This window comes from Zerene cesonia, chromosome 26 (assembly GCF_012273895.1).
Source record: "Zerene cesonia ecotype Mississippi chromosome 26, Zerene_cesonia_1.1, whole genome shotgun sequence".
NCBI lineage: Eukaryota > Metazoa > Arthropoda > Insecta > Lepidoptera > Pieridae > Zerene > Zerene cesonia.
The window spans coordinates 3,461,390-3,477,820 of NC_052127.1; the positions used below are offsets into that span (position 1 = coordinate 3,461,390).

Here is a 16,431-nt window from a genome sequence, read left to right on the forward strand (position 1 = left end):
AATGTTCATGGGCGGTGGTAGCGCTTACCATCAGGCGACCCACCAGCTCCATTGCCGACTGTGACGTAAAAAAAAAAATAAAAAAAAGCATGATTTTTATAAGATAGCAATCTGTGTTTATGTTCCCATCTTACTACGATATAGTATTATATTATGTGCTGCATGCCCACACTTGGGATCAAAAGGAAAAACTCATTTACGCGGGCGAATCCGCGGAAAGCAACTAGTGTAGAATAAAAAAAATCTTTTTATAAGTATATATTTAATAAATACATGCTTATCCAATAAGAAATTAAGCTTAAAATTAAATTTTACTTTAAATAGGCTGCATTTTTTGTGATTAACAATTCATTTTTTTTAAATTATCGAATGCAATTTTCTAAGAAAGTGCTAAGTGCATATCTCATCTATAGAGTTATGTATCTGAAACAATATAATGATGACTTATCCAATCTCCATAACAATATTCTTGCTCTTTAATGAATAGTAATCCATATTTAAAATTAACTTTGTTATACTGAACAATGTTTACCTGACCAAAAACTGATTATAATGCTTCTGTCATAAATTATATAAACTAAAACTTTTCCTTATGATCTAGTTAATGCTTTTAGACTAGTCTGATGTATTCTGTATTACAATGAGAATAAACTCGCGATCCGGAGCGATAAGTATCTCATGTCTTCTGCTTCTTACTCTGAGAAATGTCAACTCATTGGTTGAGTCCTGGAAAAAATGGTAACTAATTAAATAGGGTCGGGATTTTTCAAATATTTATTTATTTATTTGGAGACAAATCAAACAATATTGTTCCTTAAAATATAGGAGGAATGGCAGAAATGATTTAATTAGTGAACCATTAAACACTAACCACAGTCTGCAACCAACAACAACCAAGGGAGCATTGTGGATTTTTGATGAACAGACAAGAATTCCCACAGCAACGGAATTTACTAGAGATAACAAAAATGTATAAGACAATAATAGATGAATATGTCTTTTATCATCTTATAGATACTTTTTATTGATTATACATAGACTTGCAGTGGCAGGTTTACTATTCACAGAGAATGGATAGGGTCTTGTATTAAAGCAAGTTATATTTCATATTGTTTTACTTTTGATGCAACTGCATTTAAGACTTACAACTAGATGAAACGATTTTGATTCTTATTTTAATTGATTTCTATATTTGACAGCCAAAAAGAGCAACTACAGAATTTCTTACCCACTCTTCATAGAAACTGCTTTAGAACCAGTGGTAAATAGTTAATACCTTTATGATGATTTAAAAGAGCTTCTAGATGGAGTCAAATTAAATAAATAAAAGTTTAAGTTTGACTTTAATGCCTCACATGGTCCCATTAAAATTTGGTCTAGTTGTGACAGTATGAAAGCTGTTTATTTTTTTGATATAATAATCATTTAAGAGATTCAATTTCACTGAATGTATATTTTAATGTCTAGAAAAAAATAATAATATGCTGTTCTTAGGTTTTATCCTATTTAACTTGCTGGTAAATATGCATTGGGTCTCGCTGTCTAGCCAGCTCTAGATTGTTCTATCAAAGATATGGATGAATTGTATTCAAACTTTTTGCATCAGGGAAAACATATAATAAACAATAAGTAAGTAGCTAAATATTTTTAAAAACAAATCTTTACTCTTATACAGAGTATTATATTTATGTAAGGAATTTATTAATCCTGCTGATCCTAATCAGGATAGTAAGATTAAATTAAGAAAATGTCATCAATTGACAAAAGTACGAAGTTTTAATTAAATCTCTTGTTAGTTGGTCAAAATGAAATCTAAAGGATATATGGTTACATACAAATATACTGCTAATTAGTGTGTTTAATATAAAAAAATAACACAATACCTACTCTTATATGAAAAAATTGACTTTAGATTGGGCATAAAGTTTTGACTGTTTAATAATATATAATTGGTAAGTAACATTTTAAACTATTTATGAGTTACCATCTCACGGACAACATTTCTTGCTTTCTCAGTAAGTTGACCAATTAAACCAGCATACAACACTGATGTAGCATTATCTAAAGAACTCTTGATTGGAATTCCTGTAAGAAAGAAGTTTGAGATCAATAAAATAACTCTCTTTTCAACGAAACTAAGTACATTCTAAAAAACCTACAATTCACTATGGAAACAAGTAAAAATTGATCAAACCTTCGTGGTTAACGATGACGACACCCATTACACCCTTATGAGCTTGGATTCGCTTGATAGTTTCTTCAACTTCTGTCGCCTGTAATAATGCAAACAATTAACTTCTTGCTCCAATGATGAAGATAAAATGAAAACAAAAACATACTCATACCATGCTTCAATTCGTGTCTTCAACTTTTAATTTTTTATTTATATAAAACTCATCAAAACTGAGTGGATACTCTCACTTTGTATTTTGACATAACATTTGACGCATAGATTTGACGGTTCACATTTATAGCCATAAGCAAAAACCTTCGTAACAAGTATTTAGAAACATACGTACCTACCTATATACCTAGTAAATATTCTTTGTGTGTTCTTCACGTCAATGTCCTACAATTTTCTTTTTCGCAGATGGTATTATAAATAAAATTATTGATTAATGCATTGATTATATATCATTTTACAATAAGAGTCAAGTTTACTACACACAGTAATAATACACTCAATAAACTAGATGAATGGTAAGTACTCATCAGTATCTTTATATTATATTTGGGAAAATAAATGTATCGGCAGTACCTATCAGAAAAATAGACCTATAGAATATTTATTACCTTTACGATATCAATTCTCATGTCTGTGGATTTGTGTTGAATAAAATGACAGATCACAGAGTATGTAGAGGAGTAATTAATATACTTCGTTTGACAGACTATTTAATTTCTTTGACGTTTCTGTGCAGCGGAAGAATTTGTGCTAATTTCGTGTATTTCGCAGCCAATATTCGCTCTTTAGCGATGGCGAGTTATTGTAGTAATAAATAAGAATATAAAACAAATAATTTATACTGTAATATAAATGTAAGATTGCTTAAAATGCGCTTAATTTGATTGAAAAATGAACGATAGCGCAGCTGAATGCTCAGAAACTCTAGATCCTCGAGTACAGGTACAGTAATCAATAAAGATATTACTATGTGTGAACAATAGAAATTATGTTTTCCCACGCTCAATATAATCTTTTATTACACTTGAATACATGTTATATTTTCTACTTGATACATCTTTGTATGGATAAATATAGCGGTTTATTTTCATAAAGTTTTCCAATAAGATCCCTACACAATTAAAAAAAAATGAAGATAATAAGATATCTAACTTTCCTACACAAATATATTTTTTATCAATTGCAGATTGAATTAGAAAGACTTAATACAGCTACTGATGAAATAAATCGGTTGGAAGTTGAGCTAGATGAAGCTCGTCTCGCATTTCGGCGGCTTTTGGCTGAGGGTCACTTGCGTATACAACAACTTACTAAGAAACTAGGCACCAGCGTTCATAAAGCTCGGCCTTATTATGAAGCTAGATTCAGAGCAAATATTGTAAGTACGACTTGATAATGAAAAAAAGATTCTGTCACAAAAAAGCTACTCTCAATACTAACTATTGTGTATAAAAGAAAAATGAAGACGGAATGGGGATTTAGTTACAGTTTTTTATGACAGAAATATTCTAATGTGATTGTAAAAACACTTATGTTTTCTGCAAATAATCAGCAAAGCAAATTTTTTGTCACCCCCAATTATAATGACAAGTGACACCAATATGATTTAAAACTTTATATAAATTGAACTGTAGCACATAAATAAGAGATATTAAATTATAACCATGCATTGTTGTTAAAGAAACATATTGTACAAAATCCGTTGAAGTTAGATTAATAAATATAATTACATACATATTCTTCTAATCAATAAAAAAAATTATGTATTTCCCAGACCTCCCAAGAGTTGCATACGGCAAATCTCGCATATGATAAAGCGAACAGTGCCCATGCTGCTGCAAGGGAGATGGTGTACCTTGCCGAACAAGGGCTGGCCCGGCTTGCTGATGGCTCCGGAGGGCTCACCCTGGACCCTGCGTGGCAGGAAATGCTTAATCATGCCACGCATCGAGTTAATCAAGTATGTATTTGCTTCATAGTGATGTGCTTTAAGTTTTCTGAAAGCTCTTTTAATTAAACTAACAATTTAATGCTTTTATTATAGTCTTATAAATTCCTACCTGACCCAGGAAACACCATTCTGCCTTTCTTTTATTAATTAGGGGAATGAAAATAGATCTAAGTCGATGTCACAAAATTTCAAGAGAATCGGTCCAGTTGGAGGAGTATGGTAACTAACATAGTGACTTGAGATACTTACTGCCCTACTATAGATACTACTGATCCACCAGCACTCATCAACCAATAATTTTTTTCTTCCCATAAAAGTGTAATTGAGCTGCTGATTTACCTGATGGTAAACAGTCATCACTGTCTGTAAACATTCGGAGAGGTAAAAAGGTACAAATGCGCTGCCAATTTTTAAATTTTAATGGCTGTAAAGAAGGAATTGACTGGGAAGGGAGAAAATAAGGATATAGGCCTCCAGCTCTCCCACTCTGCACAAAATACGGTAGCATGCTACTATATCACGCCAATCTTCTGTTTGGTTATGGTATTTCGCCGGTGCGAGCTAGCCCAATTTGTACCGAAGCGAGCTCGACACCCACATAAAACGAATTTTGCATTGATCCTAATGCACTTAATGACTAATTAAATTTAATTCCAAATTTTATTTTTCTTCATTTCCTTGAAGAAATTGGTACGAAGTTAAAAGTGCAATCTTTCAATTCCAGGCGGAAGCTGAGCGCACCGCGTCTGCGGTGACGCAGCGCACGAAGGCCGCGTCGCACCGCGCGGCCGCCGCGCTCGTGCAGCAGCTGCAGAACAGCCTTAAACGGCACATCACCAAGTCCAGGTCAGTTTAATGTGAGTTGGAGTTCGTAGGATGAGGTGGGCTTAAAGTATAAACTGCTGTGAATTGTAACTAGCGTCACTTCGTACGTCGTTATTTCTTACTACATCATTTATCTCCCCGTGAAAGTCCTCTCAAAATGTTTAATTATGTTAGTACAATTTGTAATGTATGAACATTTACTGATGTTCAGAATAAATAAATTTCTATAAGGTCTGTTTCATTTGTATATACATATTAAAAAGAAGGAAAAATGTAAGAGTTGTAATATTTTAGTATGAAAAAAGATATAACTCAGTAATGATATACTTTTTAATGAATAATTACTATTAATTTGAAGGTATGACCTAGTATGTGTAATTAGTTATTAGCATTACTATAACAACTGGTTAGCGCATGATTTTTAATTTCTATAGTTCCATATATTTCCATATTATATATACTGAAGAAAATTTTATATTTCTAATGTTACCTTTAATTGGAAGTTATTGTTAGTTAAGACTTTGTATAATATTAAATTGTATAGAAATTTGATTATGAACTATAATAAAAGTATTAGCAGGATTTTAGGAACTATGCCTTTATTTATTTTTTATAATACATCAACATAATATTAAACTACCTTCTTTATTGGAGTTGGCAATTGACATGAAAGCATAAGATGCAATGCATATTTTTATAATAATTATGAAAATACTTTTACAACTAAATGCTTTAGTAAAAAATATATACATATAGTCTTCAATTCGAAAACTTTTACAAGAATTCCTTTTTATTTCCACTTCACAAACATTTTTTCATTAAGAAATATTTTAATGAATAATGCACTGAAAACATATGTGTTTGTATCGTGTTATTGACTGTTCAATAAGTTACTGGAGAAATCCATTTATTAATAAGTGTTTTTTTTTTAATGAAGTAAATAAAAATACGGTCAAGAGTGAGTCGGATTCGAGACACGATTTATTAATTATTTGTCATTAAAAGAACAAACAATAATTCTCCTCTCTGAAAATTTCAACTTACTCACGTTTCATAAGATGCAGCCTGATGATGACGAACGGAATGACAGACAGTCAGACCAACACCGAAATCTTAGTGCTATTTTATCTTTTTACCCTTTTTGCTATTTTACCCTTTTCGTGTTACTGTCTTTGTCGTTCAATAAAATCATCTTCATTATGTTTTTTATCGGTCTCTAATCTGCTTAATAAACTGAACTGATTTTAATGATTTTTGCTTCGTGGGTTTTGTCTCCGCTGGGATTACAATAATAACTGATAAAAACGATATGATGTAAAAAAAGCCTGCTTAACCCGAGCGAAGCCTGGGTGAATAGCTAGTAATCAATACAACCTTGCTTGTGTTTGTATGAATAGTTCCTTCATTCTTTCTAATATGCCTTTACTACTTTATTAGTTAATGGTTAAAGACGTTAGAAAGAGGCTAAGTGGGCAGTGTACACATATGAAATAGCTTCTCAGTACGTCGACGAAAACGACACAATCACAAAAAGATGGTTCAATAATACATTGCTTGCAATATATATATGCACCATCTTGTACTTAGCGAGCGATCACGCAATGTATTGCGTACATTGCGAGAGTCGCGAGCGTAGAGCCACACCTTTTACGCGTGTGTGTGCATTTCAAACAAATGCGGCGACACGCGTTCTAATACATACGAGGAACTGTATTCTTTCTAACCTCTGTTCTTTATTCGAAATGCATACAAAATAATACACGTACAATACAAATTACCTACATTTTTGTAGTTGTAGTTAAGCTAAGCACTAACGATTTCCGTAGTTACTTAGTTAACTTACTACGCTTGATTAGTTTGCACAGAGTAATGTATCTTCCACAGGCCGCACGCAGCCGTCCGCAAGACCATTCTAATATTTGGTACAATTTTTTGTTCATTTATCTATGTTCTTTGCTTATGCACGTTCTTAGAAATTAAGGCTTTTAAAACAAAATGGATTTCTTCGTTGCGGTTAATAGAAAAGAATAAATAGTGCTGATTCCAATACTCTTGATTAATCTGTTACGTAATTTTAAAGATAATCGCTAAATTTAAACGTAACAAATCTTATTTTCAATGAAATTAATCTACTTTCAAAAGCAGCCATGTCAGAGAGCATATTAAGTTATAACTTAGGGCATAAAAAAGAAATCTTTTTTTCTCGTGACGAAAAATCCATAATGTACCACGTAATTTCAGTATCGCATGACAGATTCTAGTATACATACACTTTATATTCATATACAATACTAACTGCTTGATTTTTTTTCTCTTGTCTATTTTTACAATATTTGATGTAAAAAATGTGCAATGCTACCGTTAGTAAAAGTCGTTACGAAGCAAAAAAAACATGTTAAATGCATATTGTACATATAACATTTTATTAACAAAGGTTTGGGATACTAAGAAATTAATATTTGTGTTTTTGAAATAAGCCAAAGGAAATTTGGATAAGAATTTGATAGATAAGAATATTATCTACATTGTCTTTGGCTATTTACAATTGTGGTCCTTCGAGCCCGAAATCTCCCACAGGCCATATTTCGAGGAGAAAGCCCGTATCAACGCCGCTTTAGAAGCGCAAAAGGCTCGCATTCAAACCCTCGAGGAGCAAGTTACTGATGCTAAGCAGAAATACTCGTCCGCGTTGAGGAACCTCGAGAGAATATCGGATGAAATACACAGGCATCGTTCTAGAAGGCAGTCAACTAGGAATGGTAAGATTTGGCTAATATGTTATTATTTTACGCAATCTTTGTATAATAGATATTCATATGAATAGATAGCTTAATTTTCAATCAAACCCTCCTTTTTATCCATGGAATTAATAAAATGTGTAAAATATACATTTAGTGTAATATTACATCGTTTCATTAAACATAAACAACCTTTGCAATGCTCTTCAATAAAATACTCCCAGAAAATACATTCTACTAGGAATAATGAGAGCCCATAGCCTTAGCCCTTCCTTATCTTACCTTCTTTACCTTATTTATCTTTCTTACAGACATAGATCAATCGACAATAACGGACACGGCAAGTGAGTCCAACGCGAGTGAGAATCTAGAGGAGATGTGCTCGCAGAATAACGATGAGAGCGTTAGAGAATGGTTGCGCAAAGTGGACAGACCGGACCCGGATACCTGGACGGAGATCGATCTAGATTATTCTAGCCCAGAAGAGGTATCATTTGGAAAATGTATTAAATAATAGTTGCGACCCGCGGTTTCACCCGCAGAAGTCCGTATCCCGTAGGAATATCGGGATAAAAAGTCTATATGTTTGCCTATTTATCATATGATAAAAAGCCTTTATGTTTCTATTGTCCAGCTATCTACGTACCAAATTTCATTGCAATGGGTTCAGTAGTTTTTGCGTGAAAGAGCAACAAACACACACACATCCTTACAAACTTTTGCATTTATAACATTAGTAGGATATATGTGTTAATAGATAAACGGCGTAATGTCTTAACTATTGTTTTTTGATATCAATCTCAAGAACCCTTTACAATTTTAATGTATGTATATAAATTACGTGTGACATTGTTTTTCCGCAATGGACTCCCTAAACTATTCAACTGATTTTAATCGAACTTGCACACCATGTGCAGTTTGATCTTACTTAAAATATAGGATAGTTTTTATTATTACAATAAATTAATACCCGGGCGGTTTGGGGCGTGCATCTAGTTACCTTATAAGTTACAATAAACAACAACTAAAAGCTCAAACTACTATGTGAATATGAACCTTTTCGTTACAGATAAGCTTTGAGAAATGCTCCCTCCGACCCCGATCGAGTCCAGACAAATCGCCACCAAGTCCAATGGAGTCGAAAGTGTCGGCCGCATCGCCTAGACGCATCATACGAGTCAGCGACCGTACCGCTTGCCTCCGGGCCGAGCTGGAGAAGGGACGGCGACAGAGCTTGGACACCTTGCTGCACGACACCGGGGAGAAGGTCAAGGAGATGTTCCAGGGTGAGTGCGAACATGTTGGGCCTGCTATACAAAAATTTATGCGGGTTGGAATGGAAATGGGGGGGGGGATGATAGAGGTTGGATATCTTGCTGAATGATGATGTTGATGCTGCAGCAATCGTAGAGGTGAAAAGATCAAGGAGATTAGGTTTACACTTTATCAATTTCTTTCTATTTTTGGGAGAGTTCTAAAAGCTAGATCCATTCTCAAGGAGAAAGAGTTTGAAGACTTAAAATCATTTCATTCATACAAAAACATATAATACAACAGGTGCAATCCTCTGCTATGGAACTAACCCGTGACCCGTAATACGTGTTATTAAAAATAATATTGTTTATCATTAAATTTAAATAATCGGAGACTCTGCTGTAGACTATTTTTTTTAAGTACTGCTTTTACATGAAGGACTGCAATTTTGCTTAGCTGATAATGTATACGACATATACTTTTTCAGGGTTGTCTCTGTTCGGTGAGAGGCGCGGTTCGGGCTCCGCCCCTCGCACTCCGCGCAGGGCTTCGCCCCGCTCCCGGCGCTCGCCTGCACCCTCCGGGGCGTCGTCCGCTTCAGATGAAATATACTCAGATACTGATAGCCTGGCGAGGTAATCTCTTCACTGCTTTATTACCCAGCTATTGATAAGAAAAAAAGGCACAACAAACATGTGTTTATTTAGTTTTTTACTAGCGTAAGGATGATTCCCCATACTTAATTTAAGCATAAATTTTAAACATACATATATAAGCCAGTTTGAGATAGAAAAATTTAAGAAGCAAAATCAAAAGCTAATTATTTCTATAATGTGGTGCAATATTTATCATTATAGTACTATGTGTGTGATGAGAAATATTTTTCAATATAATGGAATTGTTCTTCCTAAGCCTTTAATTACTCATATTAATATTTATAAATAACGTGTCACGCTGTTAGTCTGCAATGGAATACTAAACCACTCGACCGATTTTAATCAAATTTGCGCACCATGTGCAGTTAATCCATCTTAAAAGATAGGATAGAAGTTTATAGCGTGCAGCTAGTTTGTTTTATGTTATATGTTTGTTCAGGGGTAGTTTTGAAAAATGAGATTTTGTTTTGAGTTAATATTTCTTTTCATTTCAGCGTGGAAATGTTAACAGACGACCAAATAGCATCGCTCATGCTAGACGCCCAACTGGAAGCGGTTTGTGAGAAACTGGCGGGAGTGGCCCGAGCGCCTCGCTCACCTGAATCGCGATTATAAACCTTATTTCCTCGTTGATTCAGTTTAAATTCCATAAATTAGCAGCATTGGGGTGACTTCCAAAATGGTTATAATATAATAAAAAAAAGGTTATTTGTATGCATTGCGGGGCACTAAAATCAATATAGTGGATAGATTTCCATACTATTATTACATATATAATTTAACAACGCACCATAAATATTAATTGGAAACACCTCAAATCACATAAAAAAATATGCTCAATTTACCGAGTTGTACTCGGAGATAGGTATTATAAATTGACTTAACATAAACCTAACAGCCTTAAATTAATTGCTCTTCATAAGCTAAATAATATCAATTACGTCATCAATTAAAACCCAAAAGAAAAAAGTAATACATTAATACGTAACATTTTTACTTTGAAATGTAGTTGAATTGAAAAAAATAATTGTGCTCATAAGTTAACATGCAAATGTAGATCTTAACCGGAGTCTAGTAAAGTGCACTTTCGTTTATTATAAGCAGAATAAGAAGGAAAATCCCTTAATCAATAATAATAATTATTATTAAACAACAACAAAGGTGTCCCTTTCTAATATATCGTATTTCGTATAACTTTATCTCTTTCGGCTTAATAAATTGTGATGCGTTTTAACTCATAACGCAATTACAATAAGGTGCATTTTTGAAACGTCGACAAATGTTTGCCTAATAATGTGAGTTGCGTGTGATAATAATTTATTGAATTAGTAATAATAAATAATATTCGTAGATGACTCCCGGTAGATATTGCTAGAATACTGCCCTTAGAAAATAATTGTTAATCTGTGTTTTGGAGTTTGACGTTTTGGCGGTACAACGTAGTTTTTAAATTAGGTTATGTCACATGTAGATTAGATAAGACCGAGTATTGCCTGAATAGAAAATTTGTGAATCTCACACACATATATATTATAATTTAAGTTCGAAAGTGGCATTTTGAATATTTAAATGATAAATTTCCACACCTACACACACACACACCTATATGTTTCTTGTGTAGTAATTTTTTGAGCAAATTCTAGTGATAAAGAAATATTTTCACATTCATAATCTAACCTCAGCAATTTGATACTTGCTTTTTAACACGTGTTCATTGGCTTCGCCTGTAGTTTATATCGAATCGTTAAGACTCGGTTTTGACTCGGTATATCCGTTATATATTATTCATTTATTAATCAATTTACAATTCATCGCCAGCATGTATATTTAATAATGATAACCGAAAGTAAGTACAACCTAGAAGGCAACCTAGTGGCTAGTGATGCAATACTAAGCAATAATCACGCTTCCGTTTAATTTAATTTTTCGTCATTAAAATGATCTCATACACAAATCGTTCATGACCTAAACACGAATATTTATAAAAAACAGTAATCTTGTTCAATTTGAATGAGTTAAAGATTGATGAAGTTATTTAGTGCGTTAACCAAACAAACATTAGTTTCCATGGAAACATATATTTTATCGTCTATTTTACGTGTTCACACGGGCTTGATCAAGTAACTTGAATCGTGTGGATGTCAATTACGTAAATGCATTGGGAAGTGACAATCAATTTTCGACTCTATAGACCTAATGTTACAACATTCAATCGATACATTATTAATTATCATATACTCCTCCTCAAATTAACTAAACCGTCGTAATACGTAATGAAAAAATTTAAAAGTCCGTGTTAAAAAATCGCATTACATTTTACGCCATTTAAAGTATGTCACAAACAACATACGCATTTAAAAGCTGTTGTTTTAACAAATCGTTTAATTAAGTTCAATGTATAATAAAAAATAAGCAATTTTATGTCAAAAATTTTTCTATCATGACAATTACTAGTCGTAGGCATTTTTCCTTTTTTTCAAAGAGATTTAAAGTATTTTCATAGTTCGTATTTATTAAATGTACTATGGTTCTATTAACATTCGATAAATTTTAATTTTAATATTTATTTTTAAACACCGTCTATTTAAAAAGAAGTATTTATTTCTACTTCCTGTGTTTTACATAATTATTTTGTCTTCCAACATAAAATCATACTACCTACCCCTGTTACGTCTCTAAATGTTTATTAATATATAAATGTAGATGTAAGGAATGTCATGTGTGCGCAAATAACACCTACCTATCTACATTTACATGGAAAAACATGTTTTTCGTCTTCATAGTATAACATATGTTTTTAAAACATATTAATTGTCAAAATAATGTGATAAAAAAAACACATGGAATACGTATTGTAATAAAAATAGGTGGAATATATCAAGGATACAAATAAATACCTTTGATTTCATAAGAAAATAAAATTATTAACTCTCACATAGAAGTGATATATGCTCACACATGTACATAAGACGTAGTTTCGGAAGGCATTGTTAACTATTAAAATAGATAGGAATTAAGGATATTACTATGCTTTTCTCCTTACAGTGATGCGCTTGGTAGATGTTTGTGTAGGCATAGCTAGAAAACAATTATAATTTTTCATAAACCACCCTTAATTAATATACTATGTATTGAACAATCTTTATGTGTTATTTAAGATTATCTGAAACATATTGAATCCTAATAGTGGGAGGGCTAAAAGAAACAATGAATCATGCTAATAAATCCGCCGCAAGGGTCATGGAAATTCACTCTAATATTATCTCTTCATAATAATAAGAAAATTAAATAGGTTTTATGTTCACCCATATATTAATTTTATAATAGAGATTCTGTCAAGTCCATTTTGACATTTAGTCTTAAAATAATTTCTGTACCAAATCTATCTTGAACTTATTTATTTTCAATCGTGTAAGTTGCTAAGTAATTAGTTGGAATTTCATGTAATTTGGATTTTGATGAATCGTTCTCGCTATCGTATCGTAATCGTTTTTATATTTTTTCCTCGGATAGACACTACTTGATGAAATTTATAAGATTTAATACATATAAAGATTGTTCATAAATTAAATTTAAATAAACACAATTTTTTGTGAATCAATAGTCACACGTCCTGCAAAAGTATATTTTTAGTATTATTCAGTAGTACTACAATTTATGACAACATCAGAAAATAATATTTTTGTAAATTTTCAACCTAATAAAGTTATTGTAAGTGTTATAATTCGCACAAAATACTTGCTAGAATAAAATTTTGAATACATAAGTAACAAAGTAGTCCAGCACGCGTATCTCCTGATTTCACTTACAAATTGCCTGAATATTTTTAAAAATTGTGTTTTATTGAGAAGTTATTTAAAATGCTTTAACGCTATTTATTGAAAAAGCGACTCCTTATATTTGCAGTATTACACGGCTTAATATTTAAATATTATTTAAAATAAAACGATATTCGATTATTTTAATTATGTCGTTATTTATGAAATTATTTTAGAAAATTATTCAGAATTTCATTAAGCGTATATTATTGCATTATTTAACTCTCTTTGCCTTGCCATGACATTTAGAATATAAATTATTGAAAAGCAATTAACTATTAGTAGCTTATTATATTTCATTATAAAAATTACGTTAACTTATCCTTTTATATCAATTAAAATTTAACTATTTTAAATAGTTGAGTTTTAATTATTTTTACTTTGTACCTAATATTAATAAACTATACAGTGGCCGATAATACACCTTAAAAATATATATAATAACGAATCATCAAAGTATTGTCATATATGACGATGATTTTGTATTGCGTCCCTTCGTTTGATATTTTGCGTATTTTTTTGTATAAGTTATGCAAAAAACGTTCAAGATATTATTATATCTAGCAGCTTTATAAGAGGCCACCGCATAGGATTGTATATCAATATCATTAAAGCCACCAGTATTCATAATTTGAAAAGCATTATCGAACTCTCAAAACATGAAGAAGATTGGATTTAGAAATAAAATAGAGGTGCGAGTAACTTTGCAATAAATGTTTGGTATGACAATATGTCACTACAATTGTAGTTTTTCGCAATATAAAAAGCTAGCTTTTCGCCTGAGTGGAATTCGATTGTATCGCTTTCATCTCCCTATTTCAACTCCTTCTATCATTCTTTTTCGCGATAAAAATTATCCTATGTCCTTTCCCAAGTTCAGTTCTAACTTCATACCAAATTACAAAAAAATTGGTTCAGTGGTTTAGGCGTGAAGGCGTAACAGACAGACAGACAGAGTTACTTTCGCATTTATAATATTAGTAGGGATTAGTAGGGATTTGTCAAGTGTGAGTCAGACCCGTGACAAAAGAAAAAAAATAAGTCAACCATCCTAGTTATGACCGTTCTAATCGTTGTTTGACCTCGATTGTTTTTATTATTTTGGTAATGGAAATATATTTATATCCTGCGACATCTGTATAGTAAGTTAATTCTCATTGTCTATGGACTTGTGAAATATTTTTTGTTTTCCATGTAAATTGAAATTGATTGCTTTTTCTGTGTCGTGCGATATGCGATATTTAATAAATCTTCATTCATTATCATTCATTAATTATAACAAATATGTATAATAATAAAGACAGTAGTTATAAGGATTATTAAAAACGGCTCTGTAGCTTGACCAGAAAATGCAATATTTTGACGTAGATTTTATAAATTCGATTGATATGCATCGTGACATGGTGATTTCAGTAATAACTAGAAGTATTCTATCGTTAAGTATGCAATGATAGCTTTAAAACGATATTATTTTTGCCTGTTGTGATATTATTCTGTACAAACGTAGCCATAACTGCAATAGTTAAGTATGTAAATACATACAGTGTTGAATGACTTGCCTTCGATAAATAAATATAAGTAGTTATGTATTGTTTCATTTTACCCCAGTCCATACTTTCCTCTTGATAAAATTTATTGAACTTAACTGTCGCCCGTTAATTTTTGATATAGCGCCATCTTTCGGAATTTATAAATCGGAGTGAAATTAATAAACAAATTACATTGTAACGATAGTCGGGCTGAATTGCAACAAATTTAAATATAACAAGTGTTTATTTTTATTTAAGTGTTTTCTGTACTTTTTGCCTATGTTCCCCAAAAACTGAATTTGTTATCTCCACAATGATGTCCCATATATATGGGAAAAATATATATATTTTTTTATTTTCTATTACAAATCGAAAACAGGCTTTTAAAAGAATTTCAACACAATGTCTTTCGAGGGGCATAATGTAAGCGATATTGTAAACGTACCTTACCCGGTATAGTATAATTATCTGTGGCGAAACCGCAACGCAGCTTAACGCACTTATATAAATTCTGACATAATATACACTATGCAGTGTACTATTATATTTTACTAGCTGTGCCCTGCGTAAGTCCGTATCCCGTAGGAATATCGGGATAAAAAGTTGCCTATATGTTATTTCAATTGTCCAGTTGCCTACGTACCAAATTTCATTGCAATCGGTTAAGTAGTTTCTTGCGTTCAACAAATACAGACACATCCTTACAAACTCACGCATTTATAATATTAGTAGGATAATCAGGAACTATTCGTAACTAACCTTTCTTAACTTGGAACATATATTTATTTTAAGTCCATATAAATATAATACATTTCAATAAACTATAAGTTAAAGTAAGCATAAATATAATTAATCTTTATAAGTAAATATTATCCCATAAGTCGTCAATAATTTTTATTAATTCATCTGTTATGTTAAATAACAGTAATAGCAACACCGAAAGCGTAGCTGCGCTTGCGCCGAAGTTTGCGGTTTGACAAATGTTTTTCTTTTGATTGATGTTGTTTTTCGTACTTATGTGTTTTCGAGAAAATTGTCTTAAGTCCAATATGTCGTGGTTTTGAAGGTTATTAATTCTTCGTATAAATTTGTTCAGTCTTTCGATTGTTTGATAGAGATTGCTCCGTTTCGGTAAATAATACAGAAATTTTGTATTTTGGTAATTTTCTCCGCAATAAAAGCGCTATTTTGAGACGTTGTCAATGCAGTGAGACTATACTTTATTGTGTCTACAGAATACAATATCAATTATTTATTTCAAAAATTATAAAAAGAAAATAAAGAATTGAAATGAAAATACCTACATACCAAGTTGTTTTATTATAACCTAATTTATACATTTGATCAGTAATGACATTTTTTTTATTTCATACTAGATCTATCTATCTTGATGTGATAATTATGATTTTTTCAAATGTTCTACAAGAAAGTAAGAACCAACTACGAGCACGAGTTATCTGCTTTGTATTTACTGG

The 16,431-nt window shown here is 31.8% G+C and overlaps 2 protein-coding genes across 2 annotated transcripts; one reads left to right on the forward strand and one right to left on the reverse strand.

Annotated features, from left to right (window-relative positions):
* Positions 1–343: 343 nt before the first annotated feature.
* LOC119837114 (dynein light chain roadblock-type 2-like) lies at positions 344–2,494 on the reverse strand. Its single transcript, XM_038362618.1, has 4 exons — positions 2,346–2,494; positions 2,195–2,273; positions 1,985–2,085; positions 344–726 (listed from the first exon to the last, which is right to left on the reverse strand). The coding sequence occupies exons 1-4, from the start codon at positions 2,346–2,348 to the stop codon at positions 616–618; spliced, it is 294 nt and encodes a 97-aa protein (XP_038218546.1). The 5' UTR covers positions 2,349–2,494; the 3' UTR covers positions 344–615.
* A 406-nt stretch (positions 2,495–2,900) lies between these two features.
* LOC119837063 (SH3 domain-binding protein 5-like) lies at positions 2,901–10,285 on the forward strand. The gene is made up of 9 exons (XM_038362554.1): positions 2,901–3,127; positions 3,372–3,563; positions 3,960–4,145; positions 4,861–4,982; positions 7,539–7,720; positions 8,011–8,186; positions 8,769–8,985; positions 9,441–9,588; positions 10,104–10,285. The coding sequence occupies exons 1-9, from the start codon at positions 3,077–3,079 to the stop codon at positions 10,222–10,224; spliced, it is 1,395 nt and encodes a 464-aa protein (XP_038218482.1). The 5' UTR covers positions 2,901–3,076; the 3' UTR covers positions 10,225–10,285.
* Positions 10,286–16,431: the final 6,146 nt, after the last annotated feature.